The sequence below is a fragment of the Macrotis lagotis genome, chromosome 2 (assembly GCF_037893015.1).
Source record: "Macrotis lagotis isolate mMagLag1 chromosome 2, bilby.v1.9.chrom.fasta, whole genome shotgun sequence".
NCBI lineage: Eukaryota > Metazoa > Chordata > Mammalia > Peramelemorphia > Peramelidae > Macrotis > Macrotis lagotis.
In genome coordinates, this window is record NC_133659.1 from 343,828,972 (window position 1) to 343,852,743 (window position 23,772).

The window sequence follows — 23,772 nt, forward strand, 5'->3', positions numbered from 1 at the left end:
CTGCTTCCAACAAGTCTGTCTGTATCACATTGTGGTATTTCTCTCAATATTTCAAACTTTTCCATTATGATTATATCTGTTGATGATGGTCTGTGATCTGTGATCTTTGGTATTCCTATTACAATTGAAACACACCCATAAAAGATGGAAAATTTAATCAATAAATGTTATATGTATTCTAACTGCTCCACTCACCTGCAGCAATCCCCCAATTGACCTCCCTATTCCCCGAGATAAAACAATATTGAATCTAAGCCAATTAAGAGCCCTACAATGGCATTCTAAGTATTTAAGTAAAAGGAAGAGTTGACTGATGCAGCAAATTTCATTCTTGTCTTATTTTATGAAACTGTCACAGTCATCCCCAAGTTTTAGTAATCACTATCCTAATCAGTAAGCAGCCATCAACATCAAAAAGATTATGAGTCCCTGAAAGCTGAAATGATTGTTAACATTTTTTAGCTATAATGTATTTTTGAATTAAGGCATTACTTTTTAAGACATAAAACTGTTGCATGCTTAACATACTACAGTAGAGTATAAAGAAAACTTTGGTAGGCACTGGGAAACCTAAAGATTCATGTCACTTGTTTGAGAGTTTCTTTATTAACTTGCAATATTTCATATGCCTGCATAATTAGCTAACTGCATTCCCTTACACTCCAGAAACCAAATTCCCTCATGGTCTTTGATCTCTGAAAGTTTCACAATCAGGAAAACTCTGGCAATTTGATCCACAGACCTGGATCCTTTTCTTTTCCTTTTCAATCAACAAACATTTTATTTTCTTTCCCTCTTATCTCCCCCATTGTAAAAGAAAAATAGAATAACAAAATCTTTGTAACATGTATGCATCATTTAACAAAGGAAAAAAAATCACCCCACTCTCCATTTCCCAAAATATGTCACGTTCTGCATTTTGAGACTATTGCCTTTCTGTGGAATAGTAATTTGGACTTCTTCATTATCAATTCTCTGACAGACATTTTAATACAGAGGATTTGGGATGAAGAGTAACAGCCCATAAAGAGATAGTTTTTAAACAAATTTTAATGCTGCTCACGAGTGGAAAGGAGAGCCAATGCTAGTCTCAGAATACAACTTCCATTCCTGCAGTGAGCTGTAAACATAGAGGGATCTAGGGAGGTGGGGCAGGGTGATAAGCTATGCTCTAATCAAAGATCCATTAGGGCTCAGAATATTATAGAGTTTTATGATACTAATGGGAGATAGCCTTGTGAACTATAGGACTAGCAAAGTGAGTGTATTTTTTTAAATGTCCAATACGGAGTGAGAAATGAGGAACAGGAACAGGAAATTAAAACTTAATGATACAATAGAGTCCAGTCTCTGGGTTTTTTTAACCACCACAGATGGCATCTACAAAGACAGTACCAGTCAAATAGGTTTTTACTAGTCTTCAGGAATCATAGCTATTTATTAAGCTGGAAAGGTATGTCTGCTATTCATGTAAAGAGTGTTTGTGTGTGAGTGTGTGTCAACATGGGTTGTATAAATGTGGGTCATGAGAAGCATGGATCAATACCTCTGAGATCTTATTCATCTTGCTCTAAGGGAGACTTTCATTACTGCTTGGAGAAGGATGACTATGCTGTTCTCCTATAAAAAGGACTCCAGAAATAGAATTATATCACAACTTCCTCCCCACAGTTGCTAACCTAGAGAAATGTTGTTTTTTTTTTAGTTCAAGTAGCTTCCCTGTCACTTTTTGTTATTCCAAGCTTCTATTCACAGGCTTGACCTCTTCCCACCACATATCAGCTACATAAAAAAATCACAAATATTCAGCAGCAAACAAACTCACTTATGTAAGCAAATAACAAACAGAAATTGGAGAAGTTATATGGTAATGCATAAAATGAATGAACTCTCCCTTTGGGAGTGAGAGGCCTCCATCTCAAAGTCTTGAGGGAGGCATGCTGGAAATTAGGAATATGTTGACAATATAGCTTCTCTGTTTGCCTATTGATGTCTTTTTTCCTCTTCCCATGGACTTCTTCCTGACAAGAGTCTGGAACCATGTGAGTCCTGAATCAATAATGAAGAAGTAAATCCTTCTCCAAAGCTCCAACTGTCATTGAGAGGAAATAATGTCTTCTAGGACCTGACCTCCTGAAGCTGCCCATCTCATTTTGAGGCACCTCTAATTGGGAAGATTTCCTTTAGCAATCCTCAATCACCCTCAGAAAGGGCACTGGGGCAAAAGGGTCTAGCTAATGCAATATTGCTGAAGAACTCTATGTGGAACCACTGTCCCTGGTGTTGATGTTGGGACAAGAATCCAATACAAACATAATAATATTATTATTTATATAGACCTTAAAGATTTTCAAAGTACTTAACAAATATTATTTTATCCTCACAAGCACAATAAGAAGGAGGCCCTATTATTATTTTACAGGTGAGAAAACTGAGACCGGGATAGGTGAAGCCACTTTCTTAGTGTCACACAGCTAATAAATATCTAAGGAAAAGGAGGTTAACACATTGGATGAACTGGTTGGAGGTGAAGTGATTATGGCTTTTTGTGAGAGCAGACTGTAGGGTTGAAAGGTTGATTGGGGGAATGGGACAGATATTGGTTAAGAAATTTTTTATCAAAACTGAGCAGATGTTGAATTGGAAAACTGAATCAGAGGAACAACTTGTGATAACCCCACTGTCCCCCAGACATTAGTGGGCAAGGCATCTGTTTCATGTGATGAAAGGCTAATATGAATGGAAAGAAACACTGAACAGGAAAAATGGATCTTGTGACCTTGATTCCTGAAGATGCAGGCAAGATTAAGCTCAGAGATATCAGGAAGAGTTCCCTCCATTCATTGCTTCCATTTTCTCTTCTCCATTCACTTCTCAGTCTCTTGTAGTTGACTCCTTTTCCTACCACCTGAATGAAAGGCTCTTTCCAAGGTCACCAATCTCTGAATTACATTTTTGCAATCTTCATTCTTCTTTCTGTTTGCCCAGAAGTCAACAATGTTGACCTCTACAGTTCCTCTCTAATATTCTTTTCCTTAAAAAAAAAAAAAAAAACCATTGCTCTTTTCTAGGTCCTCCCTTACCTATTTAAGCACACCTTGGTTTTTCTTCATAGATCATCTTCCAAATCCCATCCTTTAGTTATGTTTTCAAGGCTCTGTCCTGGATCTTCTTTCCAATAATGATAATCTCACTCAATAAGCGCATTAACTTTCATGGGTTCAATTATCAACTCAATGCAGTTTTTATTTCATTTTCTTCAGATTCTTATTACATATTATATTTTTCTGGGAGAATGCAATCCTCTCAAAGGCAGGGAACATTAGTTGCTCTTGTCTTTGTGTCCTGTACATAGTAATGTCTAAATACATGTTGCTATTCAGCTCCAGTCTTTTCATCAAGAATGCTCAAAAGTGGGGCAGAGCCAAGATGGCAACAAGAGAGGAGCATCTCTTGGGCGCTCTCTCATAAAACTTATAAACTAAGGACTCTAACTAAATTTTTGAGAGACAGAACCCACAGAGGGACCCAGGGAGGCAGTTCTCCTACTCAGTGTAACCTGGAAAAGAGCAGAAAGGCTCTGCTCCTTGGGGTTGGAGAGGTGGCCTGCCAGAGGGATGGCCCACCATAGCAAAAGAACTTCAGGCTCCAGGAGGCAGCCCCAGGGCGCTGGGAGCCCCGGCTCACAGCAGCGGGGGAGTTTCCTGAGCTACACCCCGGGGAGCACCGAGCACAACCTGGGGGACCAGCAGGGGGACCTCTGCCAGAGCGAGCACATGAAGCCCAGCCCTCAGGACACACAGAGAGCAGCATGGTCTCAGCAGCCCAGATCCAGGAAGCAGAAGCAGGCAGAGCTGGTAAGCAGGAGCCCCCAGGGCATGAGCACATTGATCCTAGGGAAGGGTGTAAAGAGAGACTCTGGAGCTCTGTCCCTGGAACAGGACTCTGGGGTTCTGACCACATTCAGATCCTGATCACAGTCTAGGCCCCCCACAGAACAGCAGCCCCCCCACCTCAGCCCATAGCAGAGGGGGGTACTTATGGTCATTCACATTCCGGCAGGGAAGACAGAGCCCCACACACTGAGATCCTTGTGGGAGTGTCCCAAAAGCTCAGAAAGCACCCCCAAAACAGGCTTAGGCTGGGAAAATGAGCAAGCAGAAAAACAAGAGGAACACCATTGAGAAATATATTGCCTGTGAGTCCAAGAAGAATCAAAATACTCAGTCTGAAGATGAGGAAGCACAAGCTCCTGCATCTAAAGACTCCAAGAAAAACAGAAATTGGGATCAGGCTAGGACAGAGCTCAAAAAAGACTTTGAAAATCAAATGAGGGAGTTGGAAGAAAAACTGGGAAAAGAAAGGAGAGAGATGCAGGAAAAACATGAAAATGAAGTCAGCAGCTTACTCAAGGAAATCCAAAAAAAAAAAATGCTGAAGAAAATAGCATGCTAAAAACCAGCTTAGGTCAAATGGATAAAACAGTTCAAAAAGTTATTGAGGAGAAGAATGCCTTAAAAAGAAAAATTGGCCAGATGGAAAAAGAGATAAGAAAACTCTCTGAGGAGAACAAATCCTTCAGACAAAGAGTAGAATTCAGGGAGAGTGATGAATTTACCAGAAATCTGGAATCAATACTTAAAAACAAAAAGAATGAAAAAATTAGAAGTAAATGTGAAACATCTCATTGAAAAAACAGCTGATATGGAAAACAGATTTAGGAAAGATAATCTAAAAATTATTGGAATACCTGAAAGTCATGATCAGGAAAAGAGCCTTGACATCATTTTCAAAGAATTACTACAGGAAAATTGCCCTGATATCCTAGAAGCACAGGGCAAAATAGAAATGGAGAGAATCCACAGATCCCCCTGAGAAAGAGATCCCAAAAAAACAACCCCCTGGAATATTATATCCAAGTTCCAGAACTCCCAAGTCAAAGAGAAAATATTACAAGCAGCCAGAAGGACACAATTCAAATACCGTGGAGCTACAATCAGGATCTCACAGGACTTAGCAGCAGCTACATTAAAAGCTCATAGGGCTTGGAATATAATTTACCAGAAGGCAAAAGAGCTTAGAATGCAACCAAGAATCGACTACCCAGCAAAACTGAATGTCCTTTTCCAGGGAAAAAGATGGACTTTCAATGAACCAGGAGAATTTCAAATATTCCTGTTGGAATGGCCAGAGCTGAACAGAAAGTTTGATCTTCAAATACAGGACTAGGTTAAGCATAGAGATTAGAGGAGAAGGGGAAAATATAAGGAACTTAATGATGATGAACTGCATGTATTCCTGTATAGAAAAATGACAACTGATAGCACTCATATGAACCTTCTCAATTAACAGAGCAGGTAGAAGGAGATTTTATGGATGAAGCACAGGAGAAAGCTGAATTTGAAGATAAAATATGGTATAAAAATGGAGTCAATAGATAAAAGAGAAATGCAATGGGAGAAAGAAAAAGGAGAGGAGGAATATGCTAAGATATTTCATATAATAAGATTTTTCTTTATTACAATGAGCTATTGCAATGTTATGGAATGGGGGGAGGCAAGGGGGAATGAGGGAATCTTCGCTCTCATCAGAGGTGGCTAGGAGAGGAAACAGCATATATACTCAATGGGGGGTATAGACATCTGGAGTAAGGAGAGAAGGGGGAAAAGGGGAGGGGGGGATGTGAATGATGGAGGAGAGGATGGACCATGGAGGGAGAGTGGTCAGATATAACACATTTTCTTTTTTACTTCTTGCAAGGGGCTGGGATTAGATGGCCTGTCCAGAACCATAGAGCCAAGTGGATGCTGAGCCTAAGGAGTGGTATGGGGGCTCAGGGCCTCTTGGCCCCAGGGCCACAGATCTGTCTGCTGTGCCACTTAGCTACGCTACAACAGAGTCAGAGTGAAAGGAGAGAGAAATTATAGTACATGGTAGTGGAGAAGTACGAATGGATGGAATTGCGATCAGCAATGGCAACAGTGGAAAAATATGGAAATAACTTTTGCAATGGACTTACCATAAAGAATGTGATACACCCATGACAGAGTTGTTGGTGTTGGAACAAAGACTGAAGCACATTTTTTATTATTATTATTTAGGGGGTGCAGGGCAAATGGGGCTGGGTGGCCTGCCTGGGACTGCGTAGCAGGGTGAACGTTGGGTGTCTGAGGCCAGATTTGAACCTGGGTGCTCTGGGCTCAAGGGCCAATGCTCTGTCTGCCACCCAGCCACCCCTATTATTATTACTATTTTATTTTATTTTGGATTTTTTTTTTTATTTTTTTGGTTTTTGCAGGGCAGTGGAGTTACGGTGGCTTGCATGTCACACAGCTGGGTGATTGTTGGGTGTAGGGGCCAGATGTGGGCTCGAGTGCTCCTGACTCCAGGGCTGCTGCTCCATCCACTGCGCCATCTAGCCATACCTACAATTATTACTATTATTTTTTTAATTTTAATTTTAATTTTTTGCTCTCCCCTTTATTTTATCACTCAAGCGAGTCTATATTTTTTTGGGAGAGGGAGTATTTTGTTTACTCTTAAACAAGAATATTTTATTAATGTATAAAAAATTATTTGTACAAAATGAGAATAAATAAATATTAAATTAAAAAAGTAAAGTTTTTAATTTTTAAAAAATGCTCAAAAGTCCTCGATTTCGTAACATATTTATTTTTCTGAAGGAGAAAATTTTCATTCAAAAGGATGGAAAAATAAAGGAAAATATGAAATATCTAATTGGAAAAACAACTGATTTGGAAAGTAGATTGATTATTGGACTACCTGAAAATCATGTTCAAAAAAAGAACACAGACAACATCTTCAAGAAATTATTAACTATACCACTCAACTGTGACCATTCTCTCCAAAATTTCTGATGATCTTTTTTTGACATAAGTTTCTCTTGATAACTTTTGAAAATGGCATTTCTTAAATTCCCCTCTGAATCCCTTCTCTCACAGAGCCATCTCAAATATATAAGAATACATTTTCCTCTTCCTTCCACCCATGTATTCCCTCATCACCAGGATTCCATGGCGTGGTAGTCTGAGAGGTTTGAGAGCATTTTCCCTATTAGCAATGGGGAAATAATTTCAAGCTCCATTGACTATATTTCCTCACTGTTAGGCACCAGTGAGTTGTACCCCAATTCCATTTACTTCTCATCAATTAGCTCTTATAAAGGAATATTTATTTCAAATATATAGTAAGAACAAAGTACAGAAACTTTCCTTCAACTTTAGGGCATACTCTATCCTACCTTACATAAACAAGTAGACTCAGAAAGCACAATTTTTGCATAATACTGGCCCTACTCTGTTCACATCTGGATATGGCATGGTTGCAGGATGAATCCTTATCTTACCTGGATTGGGTCTAAAAGGTCACTTCCTGTTCCTGAGGGCATCAGTGTTGCATTGACTGTAGGACCTTGGATGGTCTATGCCTCTGGGCTTCCTATAAGCTCAGAGTCTTGATCTTTTGGGAATTCATATAATCAGTATCTCCAGTTTAAGCTCCTTTACCTCGAACATACACTCAAGACAGAGTCAACTACTGAAGGTCACTTTACAGGGCCCTTTGGTCTCTTCTCTTACAACACTGGCCTTCACTGGTCACTAGAGACAAAGGAACCAAGTCACAGAAGCAGCTAAAGGGAAAGTAGCTGAGACTTTGTTGGCAACTTTCTGTAAATATCCCAGTGTTTAAAAGCCCTCCTCTAGCCACAAGGTGAGCAGATCAGAACCAGTTACAGAATGTCTAGGCATGTCCAGCAACATCATACATCATCACAAAGCTCTTGGAAGAAGGCTTTCTAGCCTCCTACAAGAACTCTGCATCAGTCATGCATTCTAATGTCCTCTTGACCTGTTCCCATCCTTGTTGTTCCTCTAACAAAGAGGAAGAAAGGAAGGGGGGAACAGCGAAGTCAAGCAATTTCTCAAAAAAAAAAAAAACCCTGAAAACATATGCAGCATTCCATCCCCATTGACCCTAGCCTCTTCAACAGAGTGGGCATGGGGCTGGAGGTCAGGACAGGTCTCCTATCTCTTCTTGGGGCCAAGTTTGTTCCTTATGATTTCATAACATTCATTTTTAATTGTTCTTTGGTTATTCTTTCCATTTACACTGCCACAGTAAATTGTACCTTGTTTTCTTGTTTCAGTTGATTTCATTTTGTGTCAGTTAAAATAAAGCTTTCTATGTTCTCATGTTAGAACAGCCCTCTTTCAAAACCCTTAGGTTACCCTGCAAAGAACACTGATCCTTTCAGGGGGGTGGTGCTGGGGCAAAAAGATGGTAGCCTAACCTGGTGGATCTTTTTGAAGATGACCAATCAAGGGTAGTCAATCAAAGAGCTTCTTTCCCCCAACATGGTTTCCTGAATGGAATCACTCAGATTCTACTTATTCTTTCTGTGGAATCTATATTTAACTCTTTCATCTATTTCTCACATCTTCTCTTTCATGTCTTCCTCCTGAGGTCATCTGGGCCTACACCAGAGCTCAAAGACATCATCAGGATTATGACTCCTTTCCTCCCCTTCTTAGACATAGTCTCTAGTCTTTAGTCTTTAATTGGAGCCTCTTCTCATACTCTTTTTTCTCAGTTTCTCTTCTTGTTTTCTTTGTCTTTGACTTCTCATATTGGGTGGTTGGGGAGTAGACTTTATTTGGTTCTTTTCTTCCTGTATTGAGTTGAAAAGGCAGAGCCAGCTCAGACCTAACATTCACTCTGCCAGGTTTTGCCCATCCTGTAAAGTTCATTTCAATCTTTTCTCCACTTCCAAGTATGTAGTGTCTGTACCCGAGGGGACAAACAACATTTTCTAAGTATGTTTCTAATAAATCTTTCTTTCTTTCTTTCTTTCTTTCTTCCTTCTTAGAAACAGAAGACTATAAAAGTTTTCATATCTATTGTACCCTCCTACTACTAGGTCTGTTGTACTTCTCTAGCAGTACTCTTAAGTATCCATGTATCCTGGAATCCCAGTGGTCCTTCTTCCCCCACTACACTAAGGGGAGAAACACATGGGGCTACAAATAAAGGAAATTCAGATCATTTTTGTCCTCAAGTTTACTTTCTAATATTATAAGCAAGAAGGGTAGGAGAATGGTGACCTGGTTTGGAAATGACCAGAAGTCCTGGAGCTTGACTGGGGTCACAAGGCTATGTGGACTGAGGGCAGCAGTGTTCTCTCCACTTAGACACTAAGATGATTTTTCAGGTTTCTCCTGATTTTCTTAATGTTTTCTTCCTCCTTCAGCATCTGAGGGATCATAAAATCCTCCTGTTTTGCAAGACTTTATAGCTATAACAAAGTGAAATTCAGAAACAAAAAAAATGACCATTCATCAAAACCAATGTTTTATTTAAAACATTCTTATCCTTTAAATTTCTCAATTTCCTTTTATTGTTCCTTGTTCTCTGATAAGAACAACCAGACTAAACCAAACTCGTGAGTATAAAAGGGCAATTTTTGGGTAGACTTCTCCTTCTGAGTTAACTCCACTTCCATTTTTCAGCTCACTCTTTTCCAACAGGGAAAGGTAAGTAGCAGAGCTCAGATGGTCCCCTTCTCTGCATCTGCAGCTTTAGCAGAAGATAGAGAAGGAACTTCAGCACCCCCGGCTTCTCAAGACACACACAGAGATGAGTACACACAGATGGATACCACCTGCTGATTCTCCCCATAAACGTGAGTTTCTTGACTTTTGGGGAAATGGTCAACTCTGTCCAAGAATCAGTGAGCAAGAATTTGGAGGTGAGGGATGACACAGAGAAGAGGTGTAGAAAGCATATAAAATGCTAATGAGCTGAATATAGTCCTGGAGGCAAACTGAGGTTTCAGGAAATTAATAGAGAATAAGAGAGAAGGATCAGCAGAATTGAGCTGAGGGATGAAAGTCAACCAGGGCCTTTTTCTATAGGGACATGGTCAAGAAAGAGACAGCATATATGTCTAGAATCTCTGCAATAGAGGATTACATAGAGGGCATTCTAGCAATGCAAATCAACCAATATTCACTGAGCATCTCCTAGGATCCAGGGGTTGGACGGGGCAAAATAAACTTGGAATTAGCATTAGGGAGAGAGAAGAAAGGAACAACTTCAAGAAAAGCAACATAGACTCTATTGTGAAGAGTAGTAATCACAGAACCCCTGTCCTCAGGAAAAACAAATTAATCCAAAATGCTAAGCTCACAAATGTAGCTCGTTCCTTCAAGGAGAGAAATTCCATGTTGCTTCCCTTCAGAGTGGAAGTAGCATTCCCCCCTGATATTTTGAGGTGTTTTATAATTGCTGAGCCCCTCACTTATCTGTCATTGAGTCTAGCTGACCCTAGAAGGTCAGTGTTCTGAATATGCTCAACCCCACTTTGGGGATGAGGAAAGAGAAGCTCATAGACATGACCAACCTTAGAGACCCAGTTCCCAATCAGGTCTACTTTTGTGGCAGCCCAGGGTCTGAGGAAGTACAACACCACTTCTAAAATTTTCTTCTTCATTGAGAGATAAGAGATTCAATCAGAAAGGAATGATGGCAACAAGTGTCCCTAACATATTAGGTGCTTTACATCAGTGTAAAAATATCTGAGGTGAAAGGAAAATGCTTTGGGAGAACTGGAGAAGAGACTATGAACTGTAATGAGCTTCATGGCTTTATCCTTGGCTGGTATGTTTTCTCCTCAAGGCAGCCTCCAATACCACATCTCTCCTCCCTGTTAAACTTAATTTTCTTTGGCTAAAATTGAAATTAAAAAGTTAGTTTTATCCATGAAGTTTTATTCTCTAGAATCTTACTGAATCCATGGTTAGAAGGTATCATTAAAGATACCAATATTGATGCAAAATTGGGGGTGTGCATTTTGTACAGAAAAACAAAGAATCATAAAATTGAGCTAGTCAACCAATGAGATTTCATATAGCTGGCATTGTTCAAATTTCTATTGATAAGAATCCCACTTAGGCTGGAGAGGGAATATTTACCAACACATACAGCATTTCTCCAAGATTTCTATTATCTTATGATTTGTTTATCTGGGTAAAGGAATTTTTTGGTGCTATTGCAAAGCTGACCAGGTAGTATTGAGACAGGCTAAGTCAACCTTCAGATGGAAGAGAAAGCCTCAACATGACAGATTGACATTTTTACACAGAGAGACAACATTTAAATTTATAACTCTGAGTTGGAGGCTGAGAAACCAATTTTTGATTAGAAATATAGAATAAGACTTAGACATGTCTTCATTTTGACCAAAGAATCACTGTAGTGTCATCTGTAGATCAATCAGATAATTATTGGAGGGAGAGTGACATATCTTTGGGACCTAGGGTGGCCAAGAAATAAAGGCAGGCAATATAAAGTCCATAAAAGTATATTAAAATGGGTGATACAATTACAATGTCATAAAGGCCAAATTACAGAGATCAAAATGGGGCAGTCCCTTTCAATTGTGTAGATCTTACAGAAAAGAACCACAAAAACAGCAAAGGAAATTCAGGTCCATTTCTTCTGGAGTCAACTGATACAGTTCTGTGATTTCTTATGTTGCTCAAGAGGTTCTCTGCCACCCATTTTATAGACTCAATCCAGAGTAGAGCTTTTCCTTTTAGGTGAAAAACTTCTTAACATAATATTTTAAACAGGTCAAAACTTATCTTTTTCATTACTAGAAAATGATATTTTGGAATTTTTTAAACAACATTTTGGCTTGCCCACTTTCATGTTGATATATACAGAAATTTTAGTTACAAATATATTAGTTACAAATAATCTAGTTATGCTTTTGATATCTTATTCCTACTAATCATTAATTTGGGAGATGCTAATCTACTTAACAAAATAAACTTCCATAAAGTGAATTCATTAAATATTGCCATATTAACCTGAGTTTATGACATATATTTGATTATCAAGAAAAGGAAAGAGGAGGATAAAAGGAGGAATTGTATCCAGTGAGTGATTTACAAATAAAACAGTTTTAATCTTCTGCATGTGTTAAAATAATGATTCAAAAATCCTTAACTAAAAATAAATTTCTTTTTGAAATAATTTTAAAATAGACCATAGGTCATCCTTCTCAATTACTTAGTGGTCCAACATTCCTTTCCTTAAAACAGAACTTGAGACTGTTATAATAAAGAATATCTTGATATCACAAAAACTTCTTACTGTTTCACTTAAATATCCCTTTAGCATAAAAATTAAAGATCTTAATTCTTATATAACCCAACATATAGCTGACAACTAAGACTAGATACTACAAGTCTATTAGAATTTAGATAACTGTAGGCCAAAAGACTTGAAATTTCTATACTTAATTTTGATAGTGATCACTTGACATTATTATAGCAATTTTACCATAAAAAACCAAGGACATCAGGAAAGGAAAATTTTCTTTATGTATTTACAGGCAGAAGTCGTGTAGGTAGTCAAATGCCTTAATCCAGACTTCAAATCTTATCCCAAAGAACATGTCACCCACAGTGTCCAGCCCCTACTGGGATTTTCTGGATTCTGTAGATGATGTCCCATCAGCATTTCTTTAATAACTAGATTTCAGACTCAATTATCAGTTCCATGAAATCTTTAACAACAATTTTCTATAATCAGATAGATATTTAGCTCTAGTCTTGAAAGGATCAGAAAATATCATATAATAATTATAATTTTGGAGGGGTAATAATAAGAAAAACATCATAGAAAAATCACAAAAATTTTTTTATCCATCTTGCATAGATACTTTTACGTCAAAGCAAACACTAAAAGATCGGGATGTATAATGGCAATAGTCCCAATTTACATTTAGAAACAGATTCTATAGGAACAATTTTTTCTCTATTAATACATTCAGTTATCTTCTATATTCATATAGACACAAAAAACAAGCCATTACTTCCAGAATCCTTTAAAAACAATTAGAACAATTTTAGATGACTTCCAAATAACGTGCATGTAGTTATACAGGTGCTCCTGAATTCCAGAAGTAACCCATCTAAGATACATTATATTTGAAATAAGATGTCATATGAATTATTAACCTTCACTAAACATGGTTTCCATACTGAAAACTTATTTTCTTAAAACAAAGCAACAAAAGATTTCTTAACTTTAAGCCTCTCTTAGTGAAATTTATTCCTTTGTTTTATAAATCTATGTACCTCTATTCAAATATGCTCATATCATTCTCAAAAAGAAAATGAGATTCTTCAACGATTTAATCATGTACATATGCTAATTTCAAAACACTAATGTAACTCTTACTTATGCCATGGAATGGTAACAAATTTAGATCAAATCAGCAAGAGCCTTTCTACTTGCAAATCAAATGCTTTTAATATTAACCCAATATCAAAAATATTTCAGTTACCTTGAAAAAATAGAAACTTTTCTATTACAGCTATAAGTAATGCTATCACATTATTGCAATGAATTAGCTTACAGATTTGAAAATTTAGCAGGACCAACTTTTTTTACAAAACATTTCTCTTCTTAGAGTTTTCCTCATTTTTAAACTCAACAAATATTCCTGATGTTAAAAGAACATCACAAAACCTTAAATAATACACAAGTTGGGAACTTATAAAGTAATAGATCTCTTAGTTATTCAACCTTAAAGCAAAAAATAAATTTTTAAAGCTGAAATTTTTCAAACCTAAGATAGTATAAAATTATTTTTAAGTATTTTAAATTAATCCCACACAGTTCTTCTAAGTATCAATTTCCTTGAACTAAAAGGTCTTTACAAATGGAAAGGTTTAGTTAAGCTAGAGAGAAGACATTCAGTGACAAAGTTCACTCACCATTCCTTTTTATCTTAACTTTATCACTGGCAGTTATCCTCCATTAAATCTTTAAATTAAGCAATATTTCTTAATGTTAGAATGTTTAGGAATATCACAATATGTCATGATCACAATATATACTTTAAAACATAAAATTGTTTCAAGCTAATGCAATTTTTTTGGTAATGCACAGAAAACCAGTCCATATATGGTTATCTAATTAAAAAGGTGCTCATATAGCTTTAATTCATTTCTTAATTTATATAGTCCTTTTCCTTTTCCCTGCAGAATTAAATTTTGGATTAATCAAATCTTAGAGGATTTACAGGTCTTCTCTAAAACTAATATGAACTCACCAAACCAGTACTGTTTCATGATGTTAGGATTAAATCCTAAACCATTCCAAATCTGGATTGCAATCCTAGACCATTTCAAATCTAGGTTCCCACTCCCAGAAAGGTTTCATTACTTTTCATTATTTTTTACATATACATATCTATACACATAACATATTTTCTTAAAACTTACTCAAACCTCTTCACAGACTTAAGATCATCTTTCCTGTTAAATACACCTCTCTTATGGTCTGTCATAACTTCATTTTTCCTTTTAATCTTTCCTATTCTCTTCCCAAGTCTTTCAAGATCCATTTCACAAGTTTCCTTTTTTATTGTTTTAATTTACTATTTGTTTAAGCACATTTCAGACTATTTTTCTTTCTAATGAATATCCCCTTTTATATTTTTTTATGTTTTTAGCACACAAAAACCTAGTACTAGGCATTTTCATAAAAGAAATGCTGGGCGGGGGGGAGCAGCTAGGTGGTTCTGTGGATAGAGGACTGGCCCTGGATTCAGGAGGACCTGAGTTCAAATCCGGCCTCAGACACTTAATAATTGCCTAGCTGTGTGACCTTGGGCAAGTCACTCTTAACCACATTACCTTAAATAAATAAAATATAAAAAAAAGAAATGCTACACTTAGATCGAAGGACAATTCTTCAGCACCCACCCCTAGCCAGAAAACAAAAGTTAATTACCACAAAAGGTGATAATCCCTAACAAACCAGAGGTAAAAAATCTTAGAAAATATTAATTTCCAAATAAAACAATTGAATTGAAAAAGTGGTATCTCACCTTATTTCAAGGCCAATTTTAGTTAGGCTCAAAAACTGTCCTAGCTCTTTTTTTAGGGATCCTATATATCCCACATTTCCATTTCCAAGTCAAAATTATCTAAACCTACATCTGTCAAATTAAAACACTGGTTTGGAATAGAGGTAGAATTTTTAGAACTTACAGACCTTTTCCTCCTAAGGAGTATATCTAATTACAGACAGAAGTCTTGGGGCAGCTAGGTGGCACAGTGAATAGAGCACCGTCCCTGGAGTCAGGAGTACCTGGGTTCAAATCCGGCCTCAGACACTTAATAATTACTAGCTGTGTGGCCTTGGGCAAGCTACTTAACCCCCATTTGCCTTGCAAAAACCTAAAAAACAAAACAAAACAGACAGAGGTCTTTCCCTCTTTAAAATTTCTAATCCGTTCAAGTCCACTCAACACCATTATTGTTAAACATCATTTTCTTTAGCTAAAAATGAAAAAACAAAATTTAGTTTTATCCCATGGGTGGATGGTATCAACCCTGACAAAACATTTGGGGGGGAATTTTATGCAGAAAGAACAAAGAGTCATAAAAGTGACTTAGGCAACTAATGAGATTTCATATAGATGACACAATTCTACATTACAATCCTCTCATAAGTTATAATATTTGCTTCAAATTCCTATTTGATAGTCTGGAGAGGGAATGTTTACAAACAAATGAAGGATTTCTCTCTTCTCATCCAAGATGTCTCATATCTTGTGATTTGTTGAGCCAGATAAAGGAATTTATTGGTTCTATTACAAAGCTGACCAGGTAATATTGAGTCAGGCCAAGTCAACATTCATATGGAAGAGAAAGACCTTGGTATGACCTTGATATTTTTACACAGACAACATTTAGATTAATAACTCTTAGTTAGAGGATGAGAAACCAATTTTTGATTAGAAATATAAAATAAGACTTAGAATTCCCATTCAACAAATTAACGAACCGTTATTAAGCATGTGTGAATTCAAGCCAGGCTTTGAGCTATGATCTGGGATCATGAAGACAACCGGAGAGCCCCCACCTTCAAGGGGCTTACATTCTTGATGAGGAAGAGAGTCCAGAAAGGGATCTGAGAGGACTGGGAGAGGGCAATGTCATAAAAGTCCAAAGACTCAGGAAAACTGATGACATGGCAGACCTAGGCATCTGTTTTCCAGAGTTTCTGGCCATGAGGGCAGAGTGAATTTTCAGGGTCAGAAGGCTTCTGTAGTGAGGTTGTGAATATTCAGAGGATCAGGAGTAGAGTCTGCTGTAACTGCAGTGAAGCTTCTGCCCAATCATTATGGTCACTCTCTGGACTACCTGTCCTTTTGCTGTGGGGACAAGGACTCCAGGTCTGTCCTAGGATCAGATTGCCCTCAACAAGTCCTATTCACCCTTCCCTCAAAATTTAACCCTGCTAAAAATGAATTTAGTCATGTTTCTTGTTGGGTCCGGGGGAGGGAACTCAGTGCCGACATCAATATGATGCATAAGCTGGTTCGTTTATTGATCACAGGATACATACTTTTATACTCTACATTTACGTAACCAATTACATAAGTGTTTTAGCAAGCATTTTTTTCACATGCATACCTTGTGTATGTCTTAGGTGATTGTTTTGAGAACCAAACAGTGTTTTGATAAACAGAGTGAAGATTGTTTTGAGAACCAAACAGTGATTTGATAAACAAAGTGCAGAAGGTAATTATCTCAGAATGCGCTATCTGAGCCTGGGAATACACCTAGTTAGCTCAGACATGCAGCTACTCCCTTATCTAAGCTCTGAAGTACATCTTGCTGGTTAAAGCACATAACTATTTCTGTGTTAACCCTTCATAGCTCTTAGCCTGGAATACAGATGACACAACAGTTCCTATAGTGTCAATGGATGGAGAACAATAAATGTACTCAAGGACCTGATAGCAAAGGAGGAGGTGAGGAAGCAGCATTGATGTGCCTGAACATCCATGGTCATCCCCTTGGAAATCAATATTGGTTTCCTAATAACTTTTAAGGGACCAGTGTATTGGCACTTAGTGTGAGCCTGAGGAGGCAGCTAAATATGAATACTCCAATTACAAAGACCTTGTACAACAATGTGGGCCATCCAGACCAACCTCAGCAGAGGCACATTGCGGGGCTTCTCTGGTGACCTTCTCATCAGCAGTAATGTCCCCTTTGCCTTGCTCATTAGGCATGGGGATTGTTGATGGGTTCAGAAGCAAGGCTGAACTAATCCAATGAAGGGGAAAGGCTGGAATGAAAGAGTTCATGGAATAATGGGGCAGTAGGGACAGGGGGGAGGGGAATGGTCAGGCATGGAGGAAGGTCAGGGAGCAGACCCAAAGACACACACTCAGGAAACCATGCCATACACCCTAGGACCATCAGAGGAAAGATTCTCTATCATGATTTAAGTCTTGATGGGTGGAATGGGCAGTATGGTCATCCTTAAAAATCCCTCTTTCCATAGGACACTGGAAGCTGTGACTTCACCAGCACTTACTCAAGCTCATTCAGGTCTTGCTCTAAATTTCTCTTGAACCAGTGCTGGGCTTATAGGTCATATGTTTTCTATTTGGCAGAAAAGTCTTTCCATTGCTGTTCAATAGTGTCCAACCCTACTTAAGCCCATTTGCAGTTTTCTTGGCAAAGACAATGGGGTGGTTTGTCATTTCTATCTCCAGCTCATTTTACAGATGAAGAAACTCATGAGTCTAAGATTGAATTTGAACTCAGGAAAGTAAGTCTTCCTGACTCCAGTCTGTCCACTGAACCACCTAGCTGCTGCCTTGGCAAAAGTCACTCTAGCTTTGATCATTTGGCTAGCCCAAGCCTCTGAAGTCCAGTGAGTCCCTCAGTCTTGGTGTCTTCCTTGTTCCCACAGAGTCTGGATGCCACTGGCCCCACCTGAACTCCTGGATTTATGGAGTCCCCCTCCTATTCTTGAGTGCCTATCTTATTACCAGCTGTGTTGGTGAGTACTGGGTTTGCCCAATCCTGAAATAAGCACAGCTGCCTCATTCTGTGTGGCCCCAGAAGAAAGGACATAGGAATACCAGATATAAGTGACAAAGGAAAAGCCTTAGGTTTAAGGAACAGGAACTCTTCTGACCAACTGACCTATTCAAAAGAAAAACTTCTTGAGATAGTGTGAGAAATGAAGGCTGCTGATGATTCAATTATATTTAGCCCTGGATGGTTTGTTTATCAAGTCTTTCTGATGCCAGATCCAAGAGATAGAGAATGCATAAATCATCACATTCCTTGTGGAAATGAAGAAAAGGAGACTCCAAGAGGTGATCAAAATGGCAGGCCTCCACATCAGATCTGACCACATATCTAAGGCCCTTCCCATGAAGTTATGTTGTCTCTACTTCTCTCTGGAAGTCCAAGACATGCTTACATTGTGGGCTCAGCCCTGGCTGGCCACCTACAAACAACACTAGGCCAGCTTTCCTTTTTATTGTGAATATTAGAATCATTAGGAAACAAAAAGGAATGACAAAGAGACATCAATTAAAAACTCTTTAGTCCTCTTATTTGCATTTGATTTTAGATTAGATAGACAGCAGATAACAGATAGACAGATGGATATGCTTTGTATTTAACAAGGTAATAACCAGAAATGCCCTGCTTATTGGCATCGCCTTCTGCATGTTCTGTCCTCTGAGAATTATTTCATTGGTGCTTTTTGAGAAATCTATTCTGTTCTATCTATTCTATTCAATCTATTCATATTTGCATTTCTATCAGGATGGACAGGTAGTCACGTAATAGAATGGGGGGGGGGGACCCAGAAAGAACAAAACCAGTGGAAAAATGGCAAGGAAGGGTTGAGAACAAGTCAAGGAGCAAAAGACCAGACCTGAAATGGAGCCTGCTGGTTTCAAGGAAGCACAAGGGTGTCATCTAGAGCCCATTGACAGCCTGCTCAGTCTAGTCCCTGAAAAGAAGGACGAACTGTGATGCTCCCAAGAAAGGGCCAGCATGGGCTTTCACTTCACCTTGTCCTTGGCCAATCCTCACAGCCTCCCCTGATCTTCGGGCAATCTTCACTTTGCATTCTGCCTCTCTTCATGGAGACTTCTTCTCATAACATTCATAGCCTACCATTTACTCAACCAGAGGCCATTTGATTTATTGCCAAATTTCTGTTGTGCTAATGTGCTTTTGATTTTTTTTTCTTTTTTTGCACAGGCAGACCTGTCAAACTCTGGGTGATTTTTATTATATAAAATCTAATTATTTTTCAAAATGGTTGCAACAATTTTGAGCTCCAGTAGAAATGCATTAATGTGTGTGTTTTCCTATAGTATCCCTTCCAACTCCTTCCCTGCACCTTCATCTTTCCCTTCTTTATGTCTGATGTAAAGGAGAGCAATTCTTTTCTTAATTGTATTGCTAGACTTTTTTTTACATCATCCCCATTTTCTTCCTATCCCTCCCCCTCCACTTTCTAGATAGGCATCCCATGAGTCAATATTTTTAAAGTATATTGAGGAAAAGAATTTGGGAAGACAATTTGGCATAAGTGTGTAAGGGGTAGTAGAAATTAGGAGCCACATTTTGAAGTCCACAATGCTAAGGAAGAGCTGCGTTGACTTCTTTATAAAAGTGGAATTTTCTTTCCAAGGATGGAGTTGGAAGAACTCTGCAAATGAAAGTGAAAAAAGATGGCCAAAGAGACCACAAAGTATCGTTGTATTTATGTTGAATTCCCTGTGAATCCTCCAATAACCTAAGCCCCTATCTATTGCAGGGCACTCTAATTTGGAGCTGAGGCTGGCCAATGAAAGCAGCAGATGTGCCGGGAGAGTGGAGGTGAAATTCCAGGGTCAATGGGGCCTGGTATGCAATGATGGCTGGGGCACAAATGAGATTTCTGTGGTCTGCAAGCAGCTAGGCTGTCCATCTACTTTCATTTTCCCTGGGTGGGAAAATGGGACTACTGCACCTGGACCTTTCTGGTTGGCTGGTGTTTCCTGTTCTGGGAATGAAACTGCACTATGGGATTGTAGACACAATGGATGGAGAGAGCATAATTGTACTCACCATCAAGATGCCCAAGTGACCTGCTTAGGTAAGTCTTATTTGTACCTTCTCAAAACCTCTTGTAAGAAATCTGAAAAATAGAATTCTGAGAATCAGGGCTAGAGTTGGAGTCCACCTTTGGGAGCTGTCTGAGTGGCTGGGGGGTCAGGGTGCAGTTCCTGAGTGAGCAGCTAGGTGAAGGGTCCCTTGGTTATACTGGCATATTTTTTATTCTGGATCCCTTATGGTCCCCTCCCATTCTGCTTTCCTATTCTGGGTGAGGCTCTCTAGGCCATCCTTGTGGCTACAGTTGGGGACAGTGGGGTAAAACTTCTCTCTGTAGCATGATGGCTCAGGGGTAGGCACTGTGGGGGCTGAGCTTCAAGGTACCTCCCTCTACAGACTACTTGCAGGGTTTGAGTCTTCGAGGGGTACCCAGAGCCAGCCCAGTCTTACCAGTGGTGAGGTTTCTTAAGAGGTCAGGCTCCTCAAACTCTTGTGACTCCCAGTCCTTCTGGGAGTCTGACTAGTTGGGCTCCTTTCCTTTCTTCTATCACTGGCTGGAGACTGGTGCCCACAGCAAGACAGCCCTTGGAGGAGATCGTTTATCCCCTCAGGAGATGGGCTGTAATTCCCTGCAGAGTTTGCTTCAGTTTTCTCTGTTCGCCGCAGCTTCTTGATCTTTCAAAATGATCTGGAAGAGGAAATAGCAAGCCACTCCAGCATCTGTTCCAGAAAAACACCAAATAGTATCACACGTGACTGGAATGACTGCAGAGCAGCAAGACACATGGAGTCCTTAACACTTCTTTCCCACAAATACCAAAACTGCCTCTGCAGAAGTGGACGAACTGACTTCATCATCATTTTTTTTTTTTGCTTTTCCAAGGCCAAAAACCTATATTACCCAGTGGCTACTTTTCTAATAACAAGTGTATACTTTCAAATTTAGCTAAGCTGGTTATCAGGCCAGACAAAATCCCTTTACTGACAGCACATTTTAGACCTTTCCGAAACTGGAGGGAAAGGGGGAAAATCTCACCAAAGTGTCCATTTCCTTTATCGGTTCATACATAACATTCTAATATGAATTAATTTATTATCTCCTTCCCAACGTTTGATGGATGAAATCAAGTTTTACAAATGGGGGGATAAGTCAAAAAAGTGGAAATCTCTGGGGTAGCTAGGTGGCACAGTGAATAGAGCACTGGCCCTAGAGTCAGGAGGTCCTGAGTTCAAATTCGACTTCAAACAATTACTAATTACCTAGTTGTGTGACCTTGGGCAAGTCACTTGATCTCATTCTTTGCCAAAAAAAAAAAACAACTAAAAAAGAAAAGTGGAAATCTCTGAAGAATATCGAAGGTGACAGGAGGGCCTGGTGATTGAGTGGATCACATGGACAGGTGGTGAACCCCACAGACACTACATAAGAGTGCTTTGTCAACCAATAAATCCTATAATAAATATCAGGGGCTATTATGGCTATGGCTCTGCATTCCAATCTCTCAATGTTTGCCCTTCATTTCTGAAGATCACAATATCAGAGAGGTGGTACCATGGCATGCACATGAAATGGATTTGAGTGAGGGTGAACTGTGCTAAGTCACCAGCCTCACTTTCTCCTCTAGAGTCATCTGGGTCCAGTGGCCAGATATGAATCAGGATGACTGGAGCTGGCCCTAGATGGAGGCAAACAAGGTTAAGTGATTTACCCAAGGTCACACAGCTAGTAAGAGGTCAAGTGTCTGAGGCTGAATTCAAACTCCTGTCCTCCTAACTCCAAGGCAATACTCTACCCACTGTGACACCTAGCTGCCCATTCCATTGGAGGCAGTGGCAGTGATGATGCATGATGATGGTGGTTGACCTTACAGAGAGTTTTAAAGTTTCCCAAAAGCTTCACATATATTGCCTCATTAAATCTTTACAACACCCTTATGAGGCAATTACTGCAATCATTGTAATTCTAATTTTATAGATAAGGAAACAGGCTCTACATGATTAGATTGCAGAGCTAATAAACACTAGAATTCAAACTCAAGCTTGACCAAAGTCCAAAGTTCTTTCTACTGGATTCCCAAATAATCCCCCTTAAACAAATCCACACAGCTTCTCCCCAAGATCTTCTCCCTAGGAAAAGCAACTACACTGACAAGAATTAGATGTCTTTGCAGATCTTCAGGCATAAGGCAGATGACCACTTGTCAGGTATGCTATGCTGAGGTCCTTTCTAAGCTGCATGTTCTGTGATTCCACCCCTCATCCCAGTTCTCCAGTGTAAGTAGGAACACATTCCTTAGGGGATCTCTACTCTGACTATATCTTTTCCTCTTTTGCAGGTGAAGAAGACTTGGAATTGAGACTGGCAGATGGGACTAATCGCTGTGAAGGAAGAGTGGAGTTAAAAGTCAAAGGACAGTGGGGGGACTGTGTGTGATGATAGTTGGAGCATTAAAGAAGCTTCCATAGTGTGTGGACAGTTGGGATGTGAATCAGTTCTTCATTTCCTTGGAAATACTAAAAATGGATCTGGACCCATTTGGCTTGACGACATTTCCTGTCTTGGTAATGAATCAGCTCTCTGGAACTGCCGACACAGTGGATGGGGAGAGCATAATTGTAATCATGATGAGGATGTATCCATCCTCTGCTCAAGTAAGTCTTGACCCCCAAATAGAAAGTCTTTCATGCATGTTATCATGCCTCCAAACAGAAATATCCTGAGTCTGACAGATAGGGTGTCCCACCCTTCAAACAAGTGAGGAAAACTGACTGTGAGGAAAACTGACCTCATTATCTTGCCCCTTTCCCACCTCAAACCTGCCCCTTCTCCAATTTAAAACTGTTTGGGGGCCTAAACTCTGGGAATATTTTTGGACTTTTCCTACTCCTCACCATCCACATTCATTTAATTGCCATATCTTGTGATTCTTCCTCCCTCCCTTGTCAATTTAGAGTCACAGATTTTCAAAGACAGAAGAAACCTATTTAGTCTAACCCATATTTGATGAAGAATTGCCTCATTCAACATATCCAACAAGTGGCCATCCAGGTTCTTCCTGATAACCGCCAGTAAGATAGACTACCCCAATTTAGGATTGTTCTAATTCAACAAGGATTTATTACATACCTATGATTTGCCAGGTTCTGTCTCTGAGAAAGACAAAAAACAGTTCCAGTTCTCAAAGACCTCAAAGTCTAATGAGGAAGACAACATGCATATATACAAACAATTAAAAGACCAAAGATATTAGAAATAATCTCAGACAGAAAGTGTGTACACTAAAGGAGAATAAAAAGCAAACTTTATCTAAAGCTACTAGATTTTATTAAGCAGGTGGATGGCATAGTCAGACCTATGATTTAGGAAGATCTATTTGACAAACTGAGTGGAGGGTGGACTGCAGTGGAGAGATACTTAGGGCAGGAAAACCAATCAGCAGGCTGGGACAAAAGACCAGGTACAGAGTAATGAATTCCAGCACTGAGGTAGTAGCCGTATCAGAGGAGAGACACCATGAAGGTGGGATCAACAAGACTGGACAACTAATGGAATATATAAGGAGAGAGAGAAAGATTAGCAAGTTGAGGATGATTTCTAGGGTGTGAGCCTGGGAGACTAGAAGGATGTTGGTACCCTCAAAACTAATATGGAAGTTAAAAAAGATAGGAAGCTTTGATAGTAGTGGTAGAAGATAGTGAGTTCAGTTATGGACTTGTTTAGTTTGAGATATCTAGGAGACATCTAATAAGCAGTAATAGACATAAGAATAGAAGGCAAAGGAGAGTGGTTAGAACTGAATAAGTA

The 23,772-nt window shown here is 39.1% G+C and overlaps 1 protein-coding gene across 1 annotated transcript; it reads left to right on the forward strand.

Moving 5' to 3' along the window:
* The first annotated feature begins 9,476 nt into the window (after positions 1-9,476).
* LOC141515597 (scavenger receptor cysteine-rich type 1 protein M130-like) lies at positions 9,477-22,697 on the forward strand. Its single transcript, XM_074227331.1, has 4 exons — positions 9,477-9,700; positions 17,815-17,904; positions 19,690-20,010; positions 22,304-22,697. The coding sequence occupies exons 1-4, from the start codon at positions 9,655-9,657 to the stop codon at positions 22,399-22,401; spliced, it is 555 nt and encodes a 184-aa protein (XP_074083432.1). The 5' UTR covers positions 9,477-9,654; the 3' UTR covers positions 22,402-22,697.
* Positions 22,698-23,772: the final 1,075 nt, after the last annotated feature.